Source organism: Trichoderma gamsii (assembly GCF_001481775.2).
Source record: "Trichoderma gamsii strain T6085 chromosome Unknown Scaffold_18.2, whole genome shotgun sequence".
Lineage (NCBI taxonomy): Eukaryota > Fungi > Ascomycota > Sordariomycetes > Hypocreales > Hypocreaceae > Trichoderma > Trichoderma gamsii.
In genome coordinates, this window is record NW_020171355.1 from 113,928 (window position 1) to 136,352 (window position 22,425).

Genomic DNA, 22,425 nt, shown 5'->3' on the forward strand with positions numbered 1-22,425 from the left:
CCCTCAGCTTCTATATTCGTATCGGCATGGTTGCGAAGAAGTAATCCAACAATATTGTCATATCCTTTATATGACGCTGCCTGGAGCGCGGTATGATATAATCCACCTATTGCGTTCACGTTAACGCCTTGATCTAATAGAAATTCCACTGTAACTTCCAAGCCGCTAAAGGATGCGTAGTATAACGGCGAAGCCGGTTCATCGCCTCCCCCAAACAACTCTGCATCGGGACTATAAATGGTATAACAATTCCTATACGATAATTGACGATTGCAGAAAAGCTGCTTGATAAAATCTTGTAGCGTCTTATTGTTTTCTTCAGCCGCTACTGCGTGGCTTGTCCAATATTTCGCGCAGTATTGGGCAAAGGGAAATCGCTTTTGGACTTCCTCTGATGTCCTGGCCATCCTGGCCTCCCCAGTTTCCCAGGCTTCCCAAGGTACGCTGCTTATAATCGAAAAGTCCAAGTGCAGTAGATACGCAAGGCAAACTATTGCAATTGAAGCTTTAGCAGAGACCTCTTGGAAACATTGCAAGAAATCTTGTTCAATCCGATTCGATGTTAAATATTCCTTGACGGACAAGTGTGCCAATTGAAGCTCAGAGCACCCGCCCTCTTGCATAGGAACGGTAACTACTAAACTTAAACAGTAGCATGTGATTTCACGGGGATCAGGCATCCTGTATATTGAGTTGAAGTATTGATCCCCTTCTGGTTCAGTAGCAATTATGTCAATAGCCTCATCAATTCTTAACGGGCGCTCTGAGTATGTTAAGAATTGCAGAAGCTTGATAGCTTGTTGCTTGTATTCCAAGGGGATGCTGTTCAAGATCCTAGAGTAGGTTTCATCTAATGTCCTTGGGAGGGATGCAAGAGCACTTTGGAGAGTACGATAGTCTAGGCAATTTTCTAGAGTATCAAGTTGACATGCAACCCATCGAAACCTAGACAATAAACGTTAACCTTTCCACAGTTGATAGACTGACGGTGAACATGTAATCTTACATTCCATCCGCTTTCTCTATAAGTCGCAACTCAATCTCATTTTGGACTTCCACATGCGACCACCACCTCTTGAGGCCAGGATTCTCTCTGACTCTGGCATGGATGTACGCGCGGATGTCGTCGCTAATAAGGCCACTCTTGATTGCAATTATGTCATCTTTTTGGTAATGTTGAGTTATCTCAGATTCAATATCTTGTTCTGGACGACTTGTTACAAGAAGGTGGACATTCCTTTGCTCCGTGTTCAAAATTTCTCTGATCCATGATAGTACTCCATTTATCGCTGGGCCTCTTCTGGTACTGCATTCGTCCAGAGCATCAAGGACGATCCAAATTTCTTCAATTCGGTTCAGCATCTCGAAGAACACGTTGCAAAGCTCTTCGGTTGTCGGTTGTCGCTGTCTGTCTTTACATGATGAGAAGAGAGAATATAGTGGCTGCGAATCCTTTTCATCATTATGGTAAAACTGGTAAATAAGTGAACGTATCATCTTATCAAGTGTTTGCTTAGCCGTATCGTTAAAATCGAAATAGAAATAGAGAATCGTTTGAGAAGGTAGCATAGTACCCAGTTGCTCAATAATGGTAGAGCTTAGGATCGTTTTACCACAGCCTGGGATGCCATGAAGCCATAGAAATGAACTTGGCTGCGTTCTCCATTTGATGAAGTTATCACTTTGCAAAAACCAAAGGCCAGAGCCCTTATGCCGTTGCTGTAGAGCTTTGTTAAAGTTTGTCGAGGGATCTGGTGGCGAGAGCCAATATTCAACCTTTCCCCGCTTTTGTTCGAGATCCAGATTTTGAACTGTAGCTTTTGTGTCTTGAGTAGCAGTATATACTTCATCTAAACTATTTTTTACTGAGACTATGTAAGTAGTGCAATTTCCATATCTCAATTAGAGTAACTGACCAGAAGAAATAACATCGCAGAGCTTCTTCTCAGCTTCCATCTTATTAAGAGGAATCCGACAGAGTAGGTTTTTAGCATAAGCAGCTGCCGCCATTGCCGCATACCCTTGCCATTCTTTATTCTTGTGGGAATCTGCATAATCGCAAATACCACGAATAACTAGGCAAGGGAAGTGATTCATTAGCCCTGCTGCTTCCATTTCAAAGCATAGAACTTCCTTCTCTTTCGCGAGACTATCTCGGGCCACGGCATCCTTCATAAGTTGATTTGACGAAGCAATGGTACCATAGAAAATTGCTGGGTTATCATCGCTCTCGGTTCGTTTAATCCGAGGCACTAGGCTGGACGGATTATCACCACATGCTACTGCGCAAGTCTCCTCTTCCTTCGTATGGACGAACTCGCTCAGATATAGTCTATCGCTGTTCATGTCTGGTCGCTTATAGTCTCTCCTTAACCTAGGACTCTCTTGGAGAACGCCATTTATTGCCTGTTCAATTTGGTGCCCTTTCCGCTTATGCTCCGCTTTAATTCCATTAATAGCGGTCCGTAGCACCATTGGCGTTTGGTTTAAGAAACCCGTTGGTTGGAAACTCTGGTTCTGTATTGTTTTGCCAAAGTCATACTGGAATACACCGCTCTCTCCATGACGAGGAGCGCTGACCACAATATCACCTAGGCGAATATCATGTTTTGAACTTGGCGCGCCGCCGCCAATGCCAACCATCAGGCCAATCCTGACGTTGGGAAAGCTATGTAGCATATCTCTTGCAACGCTAGCGGCGGATGAAGTGCCATACTCTCCATCGGGAAGAACAGCGATGACAACATTATGTTTCCCAATCTTGCCTAGGGTATAATCATTATTATCATGAGGAGATACATACTCTGGCCCTTTATGCTCTTCGTCGAGAAAGCTTTGTGCAGCGACGTATTCCGTCTCAAGAGCGCAAATCCATCCTACGGTGTAGTTCCTGGAGTCAGACATGTTGCGTGTATCAAATACCAGAATGTCATTTGCGGTATTTTCCAGCACATTTGATTTTGAGCGGTGAAGGCAGGCTACTTATAGCAATTGTTAGATCCAACAACATTTGCTTATTAATGACAGGGTGATTAATATCGGGCATCCAACCAGATTTCGCCGTCGTAACTATAAGGAGCATGAATGTAACATTCCAATGTTCATGTTGCTAAGCTCTTTATTATAGCGGACTGCCTACTGAATCTTCCCCATAAAAATAGCTTTAGCGCGTGCCCTTACCCAGAACTTGACCTCCCCCAGCGATCGATCCGCTATATCCGCCGCAAGATCCTTCCTTGCTGTCCATAGCACGCGTCAAGTTGTGCTTGTCTCTATTATACTTTCCTCTTTACGCACTAAAAATCGCGCTTGATGCCTAATGCCTCGTTAAAGAGTTGATCCGCTTCACCGGTAGCGAGTGGCATAGGCGTGTGATAGTTGACGCTTAAGAGGTGATAGGTAGCCTGAAGGGAGGCAGATGTGACAAGGGATCTCAGAGGGAGTGTGAATAGCAACGTTCCTTGTTTTGTGGTTAATCATGTCGGATTCTTAAATTTTTTTAAGAAAAGGGCAGCTAGTTTAATTGAAACCGTTAAAAATGATACAGTCATGTCATGCTACATCAGGTACGTACATGAAATGTTGGTTCAGTTGTTTCAGAAAACGCAGCCATGTGACTCCAAATTTAGAACTTCAAGACTCAAAAAATGACAGACACGAAACCTCAATAAAGAACTTGACGGGACCCCGAATTCTCCACTACCTATGGTCGTATGTGACGATAAACAAGCATGAACTGATATATATGTCTAATTTATAAATATCGCAATCTGTCCCAAACTTCTCCTGTCCTGAATTCTTCTAGATCAAATTGTCCCACTTTCATTTAGCAGCCTTTTAACTGATTATAGTAAATCGTGCGAAGAAATGCAAAGTAGGTATATAGCAGACTAGGTATATATAGCATGTTTTTTGAGCAAATATAGAATCTCATTATGAAGTAATATTCTGTATTGTGTTCTTTTGAGCTTTGTGTTATTACGGCCTGGCCCAATGTAGAAGGTACGTACCCGGAAACAGTGCGGATAAGACAGCCGATGAGAATTAGCCTCTGGGAGTCTCACGCCGGTGCGTACTGCAATAATCTTGAGAATAGCTTCATCCTCACAGGTACCAGTATACAAGATCGAACGATGCTCCAAGAACGTCGTGATATAAAAGTTTGACTTAAAACGCTCTTCAATATAGTGTAGTTAGCCAGTCCTTAACAAAGTATCAAGACTAAATACAACTTTTACGTTCTATTAAATTGACCAAGTTCCCTCTTCCATTATGAGCCCGAGTTACTACTCCAGCTATTTTATTGAGCGCAGGTTCAATCGTGAAGTACTTGGTAAGAAACTAAAGCACTATAGGCCGGGAACAACCATGCGGTACATCACTTCTAATGTCTCTAAACAAACGGTTAAGCGGAAGGCGTTGGCGTAGAGGTTCCGAAAATACCAAAGGTAACAGTGGAACACGGGGAGCTCCATTCCAAGGGGGCCACAAATTCGGCTGAAGGGATATTGTTTTTACCAAGCAAGATGTACGAGTTTTCACTCTGATCAAATTGTGGCCATCCCAGTCCGGCAAGGCCGTCAACAGGATCGTTAGCGAAGGAGCCCCAGGCTTTTTGCATAATATTTGTCAAATTCCTTTGGTCTGCTGTCGTTGGAAGTCCAGTAACATCCTCTGAAGCCCCGAAAATCATGTGTAGATCGACCATGTGGTAAGCGCCGCTTGTGCTGCCGTTCGAGCTGTATAGACGAGTGTTATCCCAGTCGGCCATATATCGAAAGGTCCATGCTGGAACGCCGTGTTTGCGACGAGAGCTAGCTTGAAAGATTACTGGGCACGTGAAGGACTCGAGAATAAACTGCGTCACATCTTGAGATGTTGGTAGAAGACCTGTTTGGGCAAATGGAACAAGACGATAGAAGCCGTCTTCGTTGTCCGTATTTCCAAGCATGATAGGTACCTTGGCGAAGCGACCGGCAGTGGTCCGGTTGATATAGTCAGAGAAGACCACCTCATCATCGGGGAAGGGAGCAAAATGGGAGATAGTCCTCAAAAAGTTGTCGCTTGGAAGAGGTCTAATCGTTTCCGAAATTGCGAGGATGTTTTGCCAGTCAACTTGTCGGACACAAGCTAACTGATCCTCCTCATTCGTACAATTCACTCCTGCCACAATGGTATTCCAGTTATTCTCAACGGTAGTGGCAGTGTTAAAAGGGAAACTGAAAGTGTTGCCAGAGTGGGCGATGATGCCGCTGACAATGGGATCTTGCTCATAAGCATAGGCCCAAAAGTCAACTGCCTCACCCCCAACAGACTGTCCAAAGATAGTAATCTTTTCAGGATTACCTCCAAACGCAGCAATATTATCGGGATCCATTCAACGCCAACTCGCTGATCGCGAAGACCAAGGTTGGCAGGTTGGCCTGGAGCTCCAGGGAAGCCGAAGACGTCAATGCGGTAGTTAACCGTAACAACAACAACATCCTGCGCGCCTGCAAGATACTTGCCGTTGTAAAATGGAGTGTTGGTGCCTCCAAAATTGAATCCTACCTCTAGTTAACACTACACCTCATATTCCCCTTATGGATCGTTAACGAATCGATCCTCACCTCCTCCAAAGAATAAAACCAAGACAGGCTTGGAAACATCTGCCGCATTAGTTGCTTTGGTCCAGACATTCAAATACAGGCAATCTTCGCTCTGAGGGGTGGCGCCATCGACAAAGAAATCAGCAACACACTTCGGGCCCTGTGGAGTGAAACCAGGGTAGCCGGAAAGGTTTGTGTTTCTTGGATGAGGACAGTCTGCCGCATACTTTGAAGCTACGAAAGGCTTTGAACTGGCGTTGAGCTTGACGGGAGCTTCGAATCGTAAATGACCGACTGGTGGTTGTGCATAAGGGATGCCCAAGAATTCGACAACACAGTCCGAATTTGATGGCACATGTCCGGTAATAAAGCCGCTAGTTGTAGGCACATGCATGTATTGGCTGATACTGCACCCAACGCTTGGAGTCACAGGGATAGATGTTACCACCGTCCCGAAGACAAGAGCTGTAACCTGAGGCTGAAAACGCATGATTGGGGCCCTGATGGTATATATATTAGACACAATTATTCATACTGGTTGAATATATTGAGAGTTAGAATTGGGAGAATCTAGTATATATATATATATGCTAAGTCTCAATAATGATCTCGAGGACACTGACCACTGTGTCTGAGTGCGGACGAAGCCGATCATGCCTCCCAGCATGGATTTCTAGCAGCAACAACATTGTTCGGTAATCAAAATTGCCTCTCTTTGCATGTCTTTTCTCTAGATATTACGTCCATGTTTGGATGCCTGCTTGTAGAGAGATAGAGATTCTTGGTGCTAATCCTTGAAGGGGGTAATATGCATTGTCTCAAGCAGGTTAGGGTTGCCAACTAATCAATCATGAGCTTACCTTCAGCTTATTGTTCTATTTCTGTACTCTTCTAGCCTTCGAGTCTTACGGTGTCGTCTTGATAGCGTATTTTACTTTATGTACTCCTAAATATCAAGATAATGGCAACTACCTATGCCAAAACAACCCAAAGCATATGTACATGGCTCTCTACCGCTTGAATTATATTTTGTCAGTGATTCTATGTTGTGTTATGATAGATGGTGCACAGATACTTCAAAAATAGAGAAAAGTATTCATGACTTGTCGACATGTGAAGGATAATTCTTGTATTGACTTGCGTTCTCATTGGGGAAAGCAGTACCCTTGTCAATTACTCAGTGGCAGCCATCAACGTAAGTGATTACGATAATATGATTTGAATCGACTGATTAACAATATAACTGCAATTACTACTAATCATTTTGTGATCAGTCAATAAATGGTTGCAACATTCTTGGGAATAGATTAGCCTGTAGGGATCAGAAGCGGCCGCGAATCCAAGGATGAAGCTTAGCCTCACAAACCGCGCGTCCGGATGCCTAAAGTTGATCACATTGCCAGATTGTGCTACACGAAATGAATTCTTGCATAGATTAGTGCCACAAGGTCAGATTCACACAATGATATTGTTACAGCAAGTAATAGGAAAGCTGTAGTGACTGTTGTGGTATTGGTGTCAATTCCAATCCCATGAGGAGGCAAGTCACATGTCTCAATTGATGGTGACACCGCTGTCATAGTTACCATAGATATGACTATGTTTACCACCTTTGAATGAAGGAGTGCCAATTATTACTCAAGATCCATTCGCGATTGTTTCCATTGGCAATACTATCTTGAATACTTGGGTGAACAAAGGGTATAAATTTGTTGGGGAAACGCGATATACAGGATAGCTGGAATTGTTTAAAAGTTTGGACATCTACTTTCAAATTCATTTCTTTGGCTAGGAGAATATTGTGACCTCCCCAAGCGGAAATTCGGTATAACCTAAACAGTGTTGTATCTACCTGAGCGGATATCCGGCTCAACTATAATTATGCAAGCTTTCTTTGTTGGGGGGAGCGTGGGGGGAGCATGGGGGAAGCATGGGAGAATGCTTGTAGGAATCTAACGCTACATATGATCTGCATGTTAGACCAGGTCATAGCGCTGGGTCATTAAGCTGAGGGATTAATGAATGCGGAACTGGATGACAAACGAGGGAGTCGTTTGTGGTAAAAGTCATTCTTAGGGAAAATGGCTGCTACACCGCAAATTTTATGCCCCTTCTTCGCCCATCGACAGAAAGCTATGTATTTTGCTAGCGCTGTCACGGAAGTGGCCATCCTAGTGTTTTATGGAATGTACTTTTCAACGTATAATGGTGCTTTGAACAATGGTAGCTGAAAGGATAGAAAAAGTCTTATAACGCCAAAAGAGGTTGCAGCATACAAATGCATGCATAATCTTCAAGGCCCAATTATACAGCTTGTACAAAGCGAACTCCAAACAACAGTAGATAGACCATTTACAGCGCTCTTTGTTTGGTCACCTGAAATTTGACATTAGGCCAGCTTATTATTATCCGTCTATATATTCTGTCGTATCATCCACTAAGTAGGCTACGCCTGGAAAGCTATAATTAGATCATGAACTTGCTTGGTCTGAGAATGTAGCGCGTGGTTGCCCCTCATAAAACAGCAGTCTTGGATGGTATTTCACGATTGGCGGCATATTGATTTTAGTTTAGCGTAATTTTTCAAGTTCAAGGGTTACGGAAGTAGGAGCCGTGTACTTCCGATTTTGGAAGCCAAAGGCGTTGGAAATAGAAGACATTGAACCGCATCGTAGAACTTGGCGGGACCCCGAATTCTCCACTACCTATGGTCGTATGTGCTAGATGAGTGCCTAAACAAACATTATAGATGAAGACAGTTAATTTATTTTGGGCCATTGAACGCTCTCTTGAAGCCACAATGGTTAGAAAACAAACTAAGACTTGCCAAAGTGGCGTCTATGTTGAACTCTTCCATTAGTGTCCGTACCACGATCATCAAGTTTCTCAACCGCTGCAAAGCGAAACTTGACGTAGCCGATGCCCAAGGCCAGCTTGCTGTACATTTCGCATCAAGTCCAAGCTGGGAAGATAACCTAAAGATTCTCGTCGATGCTGATGAGGATCTGGAAAACTGCGGGGCGTTTGGCAATTAATTTTGCAGCATATGTCTTGCACCACAACTGCATGACCTATCTTCTGCGCAACTTTAAAGATAATGCCTGAAAACGGCGGATAGCGACAGCTTTACTCCTTTGTTGTAAGAAGTATGACCGGGAGACAGACAAACTGTCTTTGACCTAGTCGAAAAGGGGGTGATCTATGGGTTCGAAGGCACACTCATGGCACGAATTCTGGTCCTGTGTGGTCAGTGTCGGAATTGGCCAGATCCCTTGAAAGTCATGGATTCACAGGAAATACTTACGCCCAAAGAGCACAGGAGCGATGAGTCAGGCGGTGAGATAGGGATGTGGGACAATCCTTCCGCATAAGTAGACCTGGATGTCCCAAGTGGTTGAAGTGTTCGAGCTGTCTTATGGTAAGTGGTATAATTCAGCACAGAAGAGACAGACAGTAGCTGAGCGAGTTGCTAACGATAATGTAGAAGACTTGAGTGCCACTGTCGATATTTGTCGACTGTGTTAATTACGTCTGATTTTGTTTCAAGTGTTCGAACTCCACCTGCTAGAAAGGAGTCAATCACAATCGTATGTGAAGCAAAAGTTAAACTAGATAATTAACAAACAGGCAGATACAGCCACGGGTAGTGGGAAGTTCGAGGCCCCATTACAGTCTTTCCTTAACTTGAATGTCTTTCAATTTTTTGACTTTCAATACTGAAAGCATCAAATCGCTCGCTACCTAAGCCTGCAGGTACACGTAAACCAGGAGGCAGCGCCAGCGCGGATTTCACTTCTCTAGAAAATGGCGCAGGACGTCGTATTTTTATACTATGTAGTATAGTCCTCTACATATTCGCTGTCGTCATTGAACTCTATGTCGTCCACTCCATAGTGCTCTATATCTTCACTGTCGTAATTGAACTCCATGACGTCCGCTCGGTCCAACTCTGACGGGGGCCTCCCGGAGAATCGTTTAAGCCGAATACCAAGGTCAGCGCACAGGTCGTCGAGATTATTTCCTACATCAGAGCCCCAGGAACTTGAGTGATTTGTTTCTAGTGCTAGACTATTAAAGCAAGGTGTGTGAGTCTGAAGATTTCGCCACCAGTGCTGAAGTAGCCTGAAAAAATCGGTGTCGCCCATTACGTTTTGCTCTAGTAATATCATGTCATCAGCGATGGCCAGATGATGGATATTCTTCGGCATCATATCCTCAAGGCTGCCCAGATTGTCATTTGGAGAAAATCCAGTCAAGAATTGCTGCGTTATTTCCAACTTGTGTAGTTTTTCGAAGTGTCTCAAGGGTTTTAGAGATCCTCTAATTTGCAACGCGGGAAGGGCATCTAGCTCGGGGTCGCTTGAGACAGCTGCTGATATTCGCAACTTCTCCAACGTATCCTTAACAAAAGATAGATCTTTAACAATCTGGTCGAAGTTGATGATATTATTATTGGTCTCGTTTCTGAGAATTGGAACATATTTCCACTGCCAGTCCAGTGTTTTGAGATTTTTCGTTGTTGCAAGAATGTGCCCTAGATTACCTTCCCGTAATCCACGTATACGTAACGATGTGATGTTCGAGAGGTCAGGCGCGTCTGCTGGCCACGCAAATATGGCAGGATTGTCGATGTCAGCCGCTATCGATTGGACAGCGGGAAGATAGAACAGAGAGAGAACATCGGCCGTATTTTGCATCTCCGGATGGCGAATGGTGTCCGTTAAGACGTCGATGCCAAGGTACACTTCCCGCAGATGTTGGAATCGTGGGAGGTTGTAATCCACAGTTTGGCAGAGGGAAGCTCTCAGCATCCTACCAAGGAGGCGAAAGTCGTCGCGGAATTTGCCTTCCAGGTGTAGGAGCTTTGTATTCGGGGCCAACGATAGAAACAGCAGAACAAAAGCATCTGGTGTGCCATTTTTCAGGTCTTGTATCCATAACTCTCGAAATGGAGGATTGATGTCTTCAACCATCGCGATGAGACTCACTAGCTCGGAGTCATCCACGGAAATACGCCAACCATCACTCGTGTAGCCTTCTCCGAAGGAAATAGATTGAACATATTTAGCAAGCTGAGGATGTCGCTGGAAGTTCTGTAGAAGCAACATGAAGGAAGGGGACACATCGTCTCCCAGCCATATCAAGTCCAATTTGGCGTATAGCAGCGGCTCAGCGACGTCGCGCAAACCTCGGCTGACGAGGCAAAGATCGCGGTGACTAGCTGCAGGCAGGCGCTTTAAGATGGAATGCACAATTTCCGTTGGGCAGTCTAGGAGGGACTTCATTATCACGGGATTCTGCTGACGTTTTGTTTTGGTTTGTTGTGTTTTGTTGTGCGATGCAGATCAGAAGCTTTTTATGGTGATGCAGATCAGAGCTAAACCAGCACCCAAAGTGAGGAGAATTGCTTACATAAATGCTGCGGTGAATGATGTTCAGTTACGTAGGTCTGCATGAAGAAGCAAAGGATGGCAAAACTTGAATCATATTGAGTCAATTATCTGTAGCCGTTTTCGGTATTTGAAGCGCATCCTACAGCACCTCGAGATGCTCTTAGCGGCTTCATCACACTCAACGGTCCGACTATAGGCGTGCATCCAGAAATCGTTCACTATGATGTACAGAATGCGCTGAAGCCTCATTCCAATACAAATGCTAGTGCTCTGCCTCTGGAATTTGTTTCGAGGCTTTCTCAGCTTCATTCTTCAAATCAGCATTGAATTTGTCCCATGGAGATAAGTCAAACTTTCTCGAATTCCACCATGGCGAGGAGAGTGTGATTAGAAGTCCTCGAAAATCCTCTCCTTGAGTGAAAGTGGTGCTTCCTGGAGTTGTTTCGCTTGGGGTGAAATGAAACTGGTGGACGCCCTTGGCCAGTCCGAATAGCGATCCTTCCCACTGAAAGGATTCGGGCGAATTCTCCTACATCAGTTTAGTATAGGCCTTTGTATTGTATCAACTTAAAACTTACCACTATCACTGGGTTGTGTGAGCTTCCATTCATGTTAACTTTCAGGCCGTCTCCCGACTTTAGGTCGATAGGCTGCTTGCCAGGTTCGGCAGGTTGAATATTCCAACCGGGCTGCCATTGCGAATAGCGAGCAAAGTCTAAGAACTAAATGTCGCGCTTTTCAGTATGAGAAGATCACTATGAGAAGCTTCCTATGCTGCTGCTTGGCTGCCGCTTCATATATAGATGTGGATTTGAGAAACTTGTCCAAGTTGACGCACGTACCACGGATCGGACAATCGCTGGCGAGGCAGCGATCTCAATCTTTGTAGAAACGCTTAAGATCGGGCTCATTGCTGTCTTCAAAGCGAGATCTGCAAATAGCTGCTACAAGCAAGAATAGCTTAGACGACAATGGACAAGGTTGCGCAATATTATGAGCGATTACTATAGCGAATCTTCAATCGCCCGCCCTCAGATAGGCTGTGACGATGATGGGATTCAGTGCGAATCCCATCATTTAGCAATGTAGACGAAATCCTTCCGTTTGTCAGCATGCGCCACGCCGCCCAGCCGCTTTAATAGCGCGCCATGCGCGCTAAATTTGGGTCAACGGTCTCAAGTCGATAGCAAAAAGTGTCATGGTGAAATACATTGAGATACATCGATTAGGGTGGTTATATTGGACCACCTCGAAATGCCAACATGGGGCTCTAAGCTTTCGAGGCATGTCTCACAACGCTTTACGGCGTATGCCAATTTCGTGCTTGTCAAAGGCTATGCCCTTGAGCTACAGGCCGAGGTGTTTTGGTTAGGTCGGGAATACCATCGGGAATCAATATGACAAATAGCTGCTTAACGTTCACACAAGTCTAGATTTAGCGGCAAGCGGCGCTTCGAATACATTTGCTCAATCAATTCATTGTTACCTATAACCCCACATTCATCTAGCGGGCAAAATTGTATCCATGGAGTCTCAATGAGCTTTTGACAGAGAAGCAGACACTGGTAAATGCGTTGTGCTTAGCATTTTGTAAGACGAAGAAAACATCGTAATCTCGCTAGCTAAGGGCGGTTTTATGATTCTACCTAGTTTGCCCGCTTCACAAGACCGGTCACATTGGAACACGCCGCGTTTTGCGTTGATTCAGTAAATTACTGCTTTTACATGGAGCAAACATCAGCATACGCAATTATCTCGGTCGGACACCTCTATTCAGAGAATTGAAGACAGAAAGCATCATACGATGCATCCCCGTCTGACACAAGGTACGGACGTCATGAGATAGCTGTTGAAAGTCATGTGCAATGTGGAAATGGAAGAGACGTATTTGATCCAGCAAGAATACAATGTGGATTTATCAATAACATTCTCCATCTCGGACAAATCCTCTAGCACTGTAGCCAAGCCTGCTCTGTTATATTGGCGAAAGATTGAAAAGACGCCCAATATTTGGTAGGCCAGGGGCTTATATTTGGTGCTGAATCTCTGACATCACAATATAGCCAACACAAAACCGACTACGTAGGCATATCTAGAGATGTCCTTGCACTTGCGTGTTCCAAAGCAATTGGTCCCCTGGTTGAGCCTCAATGCCATACATTACAAAAGATTGTGAGAAGATGCTGCGGACTTAAAACAATGGCCCAGTAAAGATAAGGTATGTAATTCGTCCCAGGAGTTTTAGTTGGAAGCCTCTTACATCTACAAGACAAGCGGGCCGTTTTCATACGTGTCACACAATCAGCGGAATCGTCCACTGGTTCAATAGTCAAACGGCGGTTGAAAAAATACAAACATTATCTCCTACGGCCTCGATGAAACGACAAGAGATTCGGAATGCAAGTTGCAAGCTTCTCTAGACCAAATCAGCGGCACTTGAAGTTCATCCCACGGTTAAAATTGGGGTTTTACTTGATGGACAATTTTTCAAACTTTTTACCTTGATGTTACGAAATGGTTTGCGATGAAGACATAACTAGTATGTACATCATGTCCATAATATAACTACTCATAAGAATCGTCATAATGTAGACATCAGTGCTATCTCGGTGGACACTACTATGGTTACAGAATTGCTAAAATAGCAGTCTCAATTGCATTTGTATCAAAGTTCAATCAGCCAAAATATCACAGCACTTGGCCAAAGTGGCTACTTTATGTCGGAGGGAAAGACAAAAATGGATCTTATACATGATCACAGTATTGTGTTTCCAGCAAAGTACGAAGAGCATCTGCGTGGATAATCCAACTAAATTATACAAAGATGCTGTCTCTGCAAAATGGGCAATGGAATATTCCCAAATTTGGATTGACGATGCCTTGAAGGCTATAAATTAGAAACTAGTCCTATGATGAATAAAGAACTACTATTCAGCCACTTGAATGATACAAAAGAGCAAATCAATGCAAAGCGCACCATACAGCCTACCTTATTATAATATTAAAGCAGCACTGAGGAGAAGATTTCACTATTTCGACGCCAGCAAACGGCATCTCGAGGGTTTTGACCAGACAAGTCTCACAATCGTGCAATATCTTGCAAGCTACTATGCGAGTGGCTCAGAGAACAAATTACTTCATGATATTCGGGTAGGCAACGTATCACTGAAGAGCGTCTGCTAGAGGTTTCCATCAGGTTTCTCCACACCCCGAAGTCACAAGCCATCATGGGTCAAGGGATGCTACAAAACAACCAGAAGTGCCCATAATGATTACTCTTTAAGCTCAAGTAATACAATAAAGTAATATGTGCAGCGCCAAGAGGCATGTCATGTGGTTTCCCCGCAGCACAACGAATTCAGGCCGTAGGCCGTCATCCTTCCCATCTAGCTACAATACAGTCAACTCTTTTACAGTACTTATGCAGATATACAAGCAACTACCAGGTATCAAGTGAGACAGTAATACGCAGATGTTAATGAATATTCAAAATCGTGCTGACCCGGCCCACCATGATCAGAGACCCACATTCTGCTCCTTTTCAACAGCGTGAATGAAACATAACTTCACATACGCAGGCAGTATATAAACGCCACAGAGAGCTAAGACAACTAGAAATGAAATATGCAAATACAGTTTTCTCAAAAGCCAGAAAGAAGAGACTCGTCTGACAGACGGTACTGAATGGCGACTTGATCTTTACGATTCTTACACTCATAATGACAACTGCTGACCCGAAATTGATAGCAAAGGCGGCGGCAAGTCAAAGAAAAGGCATTAATAGCAGCAATGCGGCAATCTAATCCTGCAATCGGCCCGTAGTAAAGCAACTCTATCGCCCGTCATCATTCCAATCCGACGATGAGGTGAGTAAAAAGTCACGCATATCAATGTCTGTGAGAGAGATTTCCAAGTGGATCAAGAAACCCATCATGTATGGCATGACATCACACTACAAGAGTCACATGCCCCCGCTGGAGCCTGGCATTGGTCTAACTCTTGGCAATAAGGGGAATCAGACATTTTCGACGGAACAGACATTTCCGGACATCTGTGGCTTCGGAAACCGGATTAGCCGGCTCAGCTCGTCGAAAGGCAGCCGCCCTGGTCGAAAGGGAGCCTGTTAGACACGGCAGCTTAGTGCTAGTATAGAAAGCAATTGAGCTAACTAAGCATTAGGATTCTTGTTTTAATACTGTTTCTAACGTTTTCCAAAATTTTGGCTTGTTGAGATTTAGAAGACATTGTAATAACTGCTCTTTTGGTCTCTTCAGCAAGCTACGACTCCTCACGGTAATAATGAAGTCATCAGTAGTAGCTCAAAGCACTCACACGAGAATACAGTAGCTTAGGCACTTTGGAAGTCTAGACGCTGGCTCAGGCCTAGGCAGAAAGAATGCGGGATGATGCTGCTGACCCAAATCCTTCCATTGAAGAGAATAGATGCCAAGACACTAAAATAGAAAATATATGAGAATATAAACTTATTGAGCAAGTTGGCATGGTCTTAGGCCTTCGGATATCCATAGATTCTCGCATGTGAAACCTACAAACGAATACAAGTGGTTGCTATTGACGGCGTCCGACGTTTAATTGCGGCAACTCGTTCTTGGCATTATGAAATAGAATGGCCATTGCCTGATCGACAGGAGACCTAGGCCTTAGCCAGCCATATACACGTAGTGGCCTGGAACGAGGAAATCGGAAAGGAAACAAGAACTAGAGCTAAATGCCAAGTAGGAAAGTAGGAGCTCGGAGCACTTTAGTTTATATCCCCTAAGGCAATTAGGTCTAGATTAGCCATCTAAGTTTAGAAACCGGGTGTGGAGGCAAAGTCAATCGAGATTGCAAGAGGCTGCAGCACCCGTGTGAATTCGGGCTACGCTATGAAGCCTCAGCGCAGCAAACAGTGTGTTGGAGCAACTCATCCGGCAGACTATATATGTAGGTCGATGTCATTGTGGTGTGGTACAGTTGCGGCTGAACTTAGTTGACCCATCCTTCCCTTCTCGATTTCGGGCTAGCTATAGCTTCTCTGCTAAGCCAGGAGAGGCCAAGAGGGATCAAGGTTTTCATCATATAATTTAAGTTGTTAAGCATCAAATGCACGGTTAAAAACTCAGCCCCCGCCATGAGCTCGTATATACATGTTCGCCACATTGGCTGCGTGACTTTGATGTGCAACGCCGTGGATGTGCTGTTTCTTGGCCCGGCTTCGAAGTCGTCGCCGGAAAGCGATCTTCCATGCTCTGTGATTCGACCTCTGCTTGGCCGAAGGTGGGCATTAGCCCCCAGTGGCTTGAGAAGCGGAGGAGGCTGACCCGCAAGTGTCCAAGAATAGTTCAAGTTTGGCTGCAGATTCCATCTCGCTGTTTCGTACTCTCCCTGCCTACTGTACACGCAGCTCGTATGATTGCCCTTGCAACAACCAGCAGGAGCTGACACAGTGCGTGCGATATCCCGTGCAGGATGAAGCTGTCTGGGCACTATCGGGCACAGCAGATACACTACAGATATACTACATCGGCATGACTGCATTGCCTACGTGATGCATGCTGTGTTGGCCGCTGCGTCTCCAATCAGACAGATCGGGGCATTCACCTGTCACCTCCCCAACCCCTGCTTTTGCATCCCAATACAGCACCGCATCAAGTACGGGCTGCAGCCAAAGGCACTGTGTCCAAGACTCGCTGGCCGCTTTAGGATCGTGCACCTGCATAAGCAGCCATGATCCTGAAGTCTAATTCCCCTCACTAGCCATCCTCCGATCGATTGCCCCATACTTGTGCGGCAGTTTCGGAAGTCGGGCATGCCCAGACATTTCTCCACCGTCCCCTGGCCCGGCAGAGAGGCCCGCGGGGAAGGCATGGGTGGTTAACTCTTGGCCTTTGCTTGTCTATTGTCTTGCCATGTGCTGGCTGCAGCCTTTTCTAGCTTAGCTGTGTCACAACGAATGTATTGCTGCCAATTGTAAGTTACAACGCCATAATGTGAATTACCTGAAATGCGTTTTAAAGGATTCAATAGGAAGTAATTGAGGAGAGAGCAGTTAGCGGCGAAGTCCAAGCTACGGCACTGGCTCGATCCCGAGCTCCTGTGTAATGCAAGGGAGAACAGCTCGTAATTCTTGACGAACTTGCCCTTTTCCCGCTTCAGCTTGCTTCCAATGAGAATTTTGCCGGCCATAGGATTAGAGGGGCCTCTCTGCTGCTACTTGCGGCAGCCATTCGCTATTGACACACTAACGCTTCTTGCACCTAGCTTCTGCCTCCGTCAAGAAGCCATTGGAACAAGCGGCTGATCCGCTGAAATTCAATCCTTCCAAGGCTCCTAGTTTCTACGGCTCTAGTTTGGCTAAATGAGGCCGATACTAACAGCCCTCCCGCCATAGCTAGTTGTAGACCCCCTACTCGGCAGACTAAACCAGGACTCCGGCGAATATAGGACATCATCATTTCATCTTTCACGAAGCATCGTAGAGTCAGACCTGATATAAGGGGTGCTCTAGTTCTGTGGCTGATGAACAGCCATGATCGACAGTAAGGGTCATAGACACAATAAGCAGTAAATCTAAGGTGTGACAGCTCCCTGCTTTTCGTTCTTCTTTTCAATAGCCTTGCTAACAAGGTTACGGATCTCGTATTCCCTTGCATATGGGCGTTTTCAGTTGTCCAATGGAAACAAAAGGATGCCTCGTATTTCTCAACGCCATGTAATTACTATGCGTTAACTCTAGTAAAAACCTAAACCCGATGGCTCAGCGACGATCCGAGTGGATGAGACATACAGTGCTTGTTTGGATCTATTGGAGTCGCTGAGATGCAAGGTTGGTTATACAAACGGTGACTGGCCGAGTGATCCTACGCTCGCCGTCTTGGCCAGCTCTTGGCTGGCTGATCGTGGCCGCTTGGTCGAATATGGGTGCGGCTGAATCTCAGAGACGACTGCCAGCCCCGAGCTTGCTCTTTCCGGCTGCTCTGGCAGACGTTAGGCTGTTGGATACTTTTCTGATGAGGACCTATGCCACATCTCTTGGAGAAAAGAAAACTATATAAACTCTTGATTTGCCTAGATGGTAAACTTCTTTTTCTAACCATCAACTAGTCTCCTGCCTACAGCTTGAGGCCAAGCTACTGATCTCCTTCTCTGGGTAACCAGTTGCTGAAGAGGCCGCCGTTTGTCAATCTTTTTGAATTCCTCTTTCTCAGATTGCTGATAACCGCCTGCCATGTTACTGAAGCGGGTTCTCCTTGCGGCGTTGCTCTCTTTGAGCTCCGTCAACGCGTTCCCTAATCCAAACCACGCCAATGACCTCGAGGCTAGAGAAGCTGAAGATAATCTCGTTGCTCGTGGCGGCAACACCGACTGCGGCTCTTACGCCAGCTGGGACAAAGGAAAGAACCGCTGCGTCTGCAAAGACAATGGCAAGGTCTATGATTCAAAGCACAAGACGTGCAACTGTCCTCCTGGGCAGGTCTGGTATGGCTACGGATGCGTTGTAGACTGTGGCAAGCAGGCACACTACGACAAGTGGCAGAAAAAATGCATTTGCAACAACAATGGACAAGTTTATGACTCCAAGAGCAAGACTTGCAGCTGCCCTCCAGGAAAAGTCTGGAATGGCAAGTCGTGCATTCAGGACTGTGGCAAAGACGCCCACTATGATTCCAACCAAAAGAAATGCGTCTGCAATAACAAGGGCGAAGTCTATGATTCCAAGAGCAAGACTTGTAGCTGCCCGCCTGGACAAGTCTGGAACGGAAAACAATGCGTTGTTGATTGCGGCAAGCAAGCACACTATGACTGGCATCAGAAGAAATGTGTCTGCAATAACAAGGGAGAGATTTACAACTCCCAGAGCAAAACTTGCAGCTGCCCCGGTGGTCAATACTGGAATGGAAAGAAGTGCATTTGTCCGTACGGCAAGGTGTGGAATGGAAAAAATTGCATAGAGGACTGTGGAAAAGACGCTCACTTTGATTGGAACCAGAAGAAGTGCGTGTGCAACAAGAACGGCGAAATCTATAACTCTCAGAGCAAGACTTGCAGCTGCCCCGGTGGCCAGTACTTCAATGGAAAGAAGTGCGTCTGTCCGTACGGCAAAGTGTGGAATGGAAAACAATGTATAGAGGACTGTGGAAAAGATGCTCACTTTGATTGGAACCAGAAGAAGTGCGTGTGCAACAAGAACGGCGAAATCTACAACTCTCAGAGCAAGACTTGCAGTTGCCCCAACGGCCAGTATTGGAACGGAAAACAATGCGTTTGTCCGTACGGCAAGGTGTGGAATGGAAAGCAATGTGTAGAGGATTGTGGAAAAGACGCTCACTTTGATTGGAACCAGAAGAAGTGCGTGTGCAATAAGAATGGAGAGATTTACAACTCTCAAAGCAAGACCTGCAGCTGTCCCGACGGCCAATACTTCAACGGCAAGCAGTGTGCTTGTCCCTACGGCCAAATTTGGAATGGAAAGCAATGTATTCCAAATTGCGGCAAGGACGCTACCTTTGATGGGAACCAAAAGAAGTGCGTGTGCAACAAGAAGGGTGAAGTCTTTGACTCCAAGTCCCTGACATGCAGTTGCCCATCTGGCACCGTGTGGAATGGCTACGCTTGCTTCCAGGATTGTGGCAAAGATGCCCACTATGATACTAACCAGAAGAAATGCGTTTGCAACAACAAGGGCCAGGTCTTCAACTCTCAAAGCAAGACCTGCAGCTGCCCAGGCAACCAATATTGGAATGGAAAGCAGTGTGCTTGTCCGTATGGATCGACATGGGACAGTGGAAAGAAGACGTGCAAGCAAAACTCGTATTGAGATGACGAGAGTGTAGGCGGTGGCTTTCGATGAGAGTACTGTCCTGGCTCTTGTCAACATATCGAGGGATTTGTTAAATACGACTTATTTGTTACATAAATTGAAACAAGCTGTTAAAAGGGAAAAAATCTGGCAAACTGTTTAAAAAAAGAGGGGGCGCTTCTTTTGGTTGGAGCAAATTTTCTCTTCTCTTCATGAGGCATACGGTGGGAATGAATTTTGGATATTGATGGATAGCCTCTACGTTATGACAATTGCAGCCACTGTAGTAATGCAAATTTATCACGTCTACGATGCTCTTTATTTGATGTCCTTGGGCATGTTTGATTTGAACCTTCATGTAGGTATGTTGAAAGCTCGACCATAGCCGAGTAAAATCATGATAGGCATTAATACAGGTATACTGAAAGCTCAATACAATGTAAAATATATACTAGACGACTCCGGCACTCTCTTCTATGCCTCTATGGATTCAAAATTGGGGTTTCTGACATCTGCGTCCAACACGGTACCATTCATAAACACAGTTCCCTTCTTCAATATCTCAACACGACCAGGATGCAAATGCCGTGGCGGCTCATTAACCACCGTTCCGTTTGCGTAAATGATGCCTTTCCAAGACTCCGACAAACTAGCCAGTTGGAGTTCCGAGTTCGTGCCTGAAAGAGGCGAGACCGAGCTAACATTGCAGTTTTCGCTGACCATATACAGGTTCAGGCCGACGGCAAGAGTATACATATCGGCGCTTAACTGATCCCAGCTGTGCTGGCCCTTCACGACGACGCCAATGTAATCCGTAAGTATAACGGTTGGCCAACTCTGAGGACTCATGTTGTTGACTCCCATCCAGTAGAGCGCTGGGTTGGTAGGCATGATTCCGATGCCCTCAATAGTATATAGGGTCGTGGTGAAGATGTCTGCGCTCACAAGCCATTGATCTATATGGAACGTGTCAGAGCTACCCCCTCGAATCACTGCCTTCCAGTCGGATGCCTGATCTTCCGCCATGGGCTGAGTGTCGCCCAAGTTAGACCAATCGTCATTGATAGAGAGTACATTGGCTTGGTAGAGACCGTCCGCTACTGAGTCTTGAGGGACACCGGACTGTAAATCACCAGCAAGGAGAAACAGCACACAGCCATTTCCTCCATTTTGATCCATGAAATAAGACGCTGGCTTTTGGTTGAACGTGCTGCTGGTGTCCAGGTTGCCGCAGCGATTGTTTACACCTCTAAGCTTGCTGAAGAAATCGTTGACAATTGCGTTGGTCCAGTAAATGGGCCCTAAGCTGGGGACCTCACGTATGCCGACCAGATATCGGACGTGGAAAATGATGACTTCTCCCGGGCTTTCAGCCGTGAATTGGTTGATCTCGCTAATCACACTGTCAAGCGATTCTCCTGTGTTTCCAAGGGCGACCTCAGCCGTCTCGTCGTTGACGTGCATGGTCCAAAAGCTGTAGTTGGAGGTATTTGTAATGGAATGCACCGATCCAACGCGCAGATCAAAATATCTCGAGCCTGCATAGAGCTGATCGTAGATGTTGATGCCTTGAGTCTGTGTATTTTCGCTGATGCCTCCACCAATAATCTGGTTGCTGATTGTAGACATTCCCGCATCGTGGGTGCCCGGCATGACAATGTGCTGGAGTTGTCTGTCTTGAATCACGTCGTACATATTCTTCATCCAGTTTCCAGGGCCATATTTGATTGACGTAATGAAGCCATAGCTATCGCTGCCCGTGATAACCAACGTCACGGGAGATTGTTCCGCTGGGTCCAAGTATTCTCTCTGGCCTTGGCCCATACCCGTAAGATCAATCACAGTTCTGGCTGGATATGTGTCTGGTATATGAGTCGTCGTTCTGATGAAGAATGTTTTGTTAGTCCCATCGATAGCGTAGTACGCTTCGCCATTATCATCCACAGCCGATGCTCCGGCCTTGTTCGTGTAGACTACAGTGTTCTGAAATAACCTCGGTTAGCCTCACTTGGATGAACTACAGCAATGATGTTAATTTACTATGATGTACATACTTGCCGGGAATGGCCTTGGGGAATATCACCCCAATCAAACGTTGTCATCTGGTAAGAATGGGTATTCTGCAAGACAAATCTATGAGGCGTAAGATTTACGATGGTGATGTATTGCCGTGAGCCAGGCACACTGATGATGCTTTCCATGAGGTTCCATGGCATGTATGTTCCATTTGGAGGCACTTCGTTGCTGTAAGTGAGATTCTGTGGATTGCAAGCGCTAATAGCTGCGCTTCTGGTAGCGAACAACCAGCCCCAGCTGGCTGCAGCCAAGAGAGTCTTGAACCTCATTGGAAACGCTCTTATACTGTTTCTTCTTCTTTTCCTTTCTCCTCGCGGATATTAATCTGTCGCGGCTGGATCCTTGAAATCGTGATTAAAATCTTCGCTGATACCAATACCATTTAATGCTCGATTATGAAGAGACGCTGAAAATAACTAACAAATGGGGCGACAGCAATAATACAGCACCCTTGGATGAGAGCATATGAGAAAACCTCTCCCAACATTTACAAGACTCAAGACCCTGTAGAGCGATATATATATGATAATCGCTCAATCTTCCCATCACCTCGGCCCATAGAGCCGTT

At 45.5% G+C, this 22,425-nt stretch overlaps 5 protein-coding genes across 5 annotated transcripts; 1 reads left to right on the top strand and 4 right to left on the bottom strand.

Moving 5' to 3' along the window:
• Positions 1–1,002: 1,002 nt before the first annotated feature.
• TGAM01_v205645 (hypothetical protein) lies at positions 1,003–2,904 on the bottom strand (the record flags this gene model as incomplete). The annotated part of the gene is made up of 2 exons (XM_018801048.2): positions 1,003–1,865; positions 1,917–2,904. The coding sequence occupies 2 exons, from the start codon at positions 2,902–2,904 to the stop codon at positions 1,003–1,005; spliced, it is 1,851 nt and encodes a 616-aa protein (XP_018665880.2).
• Positions 2,905–4,405: 1,501 nt separating this feature from the next.
• Positions 4,406–6,078, bottom strand: TGAM01_v205646 (hypothetical protein; the record flags this gene model as incomplete). Its single annotated transcript, XM_018801047.1, has 3 exons — positions 4,406–5,314; positions 5,389–5,546; positions 5,610–6,078. The coding sequence occupies 3 exons, from the start codon at positions 6,076–6,078 to the stop codon at positions 4,406–4,408; spliced, it is 1,536 nt and encodes a 511-aa protein (XP_018665879.1).
• Positions 6,079–11,243: 5,165 nt separating this feature from the next.
• TGAM01_v205647 (hypothetical protein) lies at positions 11,244–11,892 on the bottom strand (the record flags this gene model as incomplete). Its single annotated transcript, XM_018801045.1, has 3 exons — positions 11,244–11,510; positions 11,560–11,703; positions 11,824–11,892. The coding sequence occupies 3 exons, from the start codon at positions 11,890–11,892 to the stop codon at positions 11,244–11,246; spliced, it is 480 nt and encodes a 159-aa protein (XP_018665877.1).
• A 6,317-nt stretch (positions 11,893–18,209) lies between these two features.
• Positions 18,210–19,799, top strand: TGAM01_v205648 (hypothetical protein; the record flags this gene model as incomplete). The annotated part of the gene is made up of 1 exon (XM_018801044.1): positions 18,210–19,799. The coding sequence occupies one exon, from the start codon at positions 18,210–18,212 to the stop codon at positions 19,797–19,799; it is 1,590 nt and encodes a 529-aa protein (XP_018665876.1).
• A 456-nt stretch (positions 19,800–20,255) lies between these two features.
• TGAM01_v205649 (glucan 1,3-beta-glucosidase precursor) lies at positions 20,256–22,126 on the bottom strand (the record flags this gene model as incomplete). Its single annotated transcript, XM_024549677.1, has 2 exons — positions 20,256–21,764; positions 21,836–22,126. 2 exons carry the CDS (start codon positions 22,124–22,126, stop codon positions 20,256–20,258), a joined length of 1,800 nt encoding a protein of 599 aa, XP_024405535.1.
• Positions 22,127–22,425: the final 299 nt, after the last annotated feature.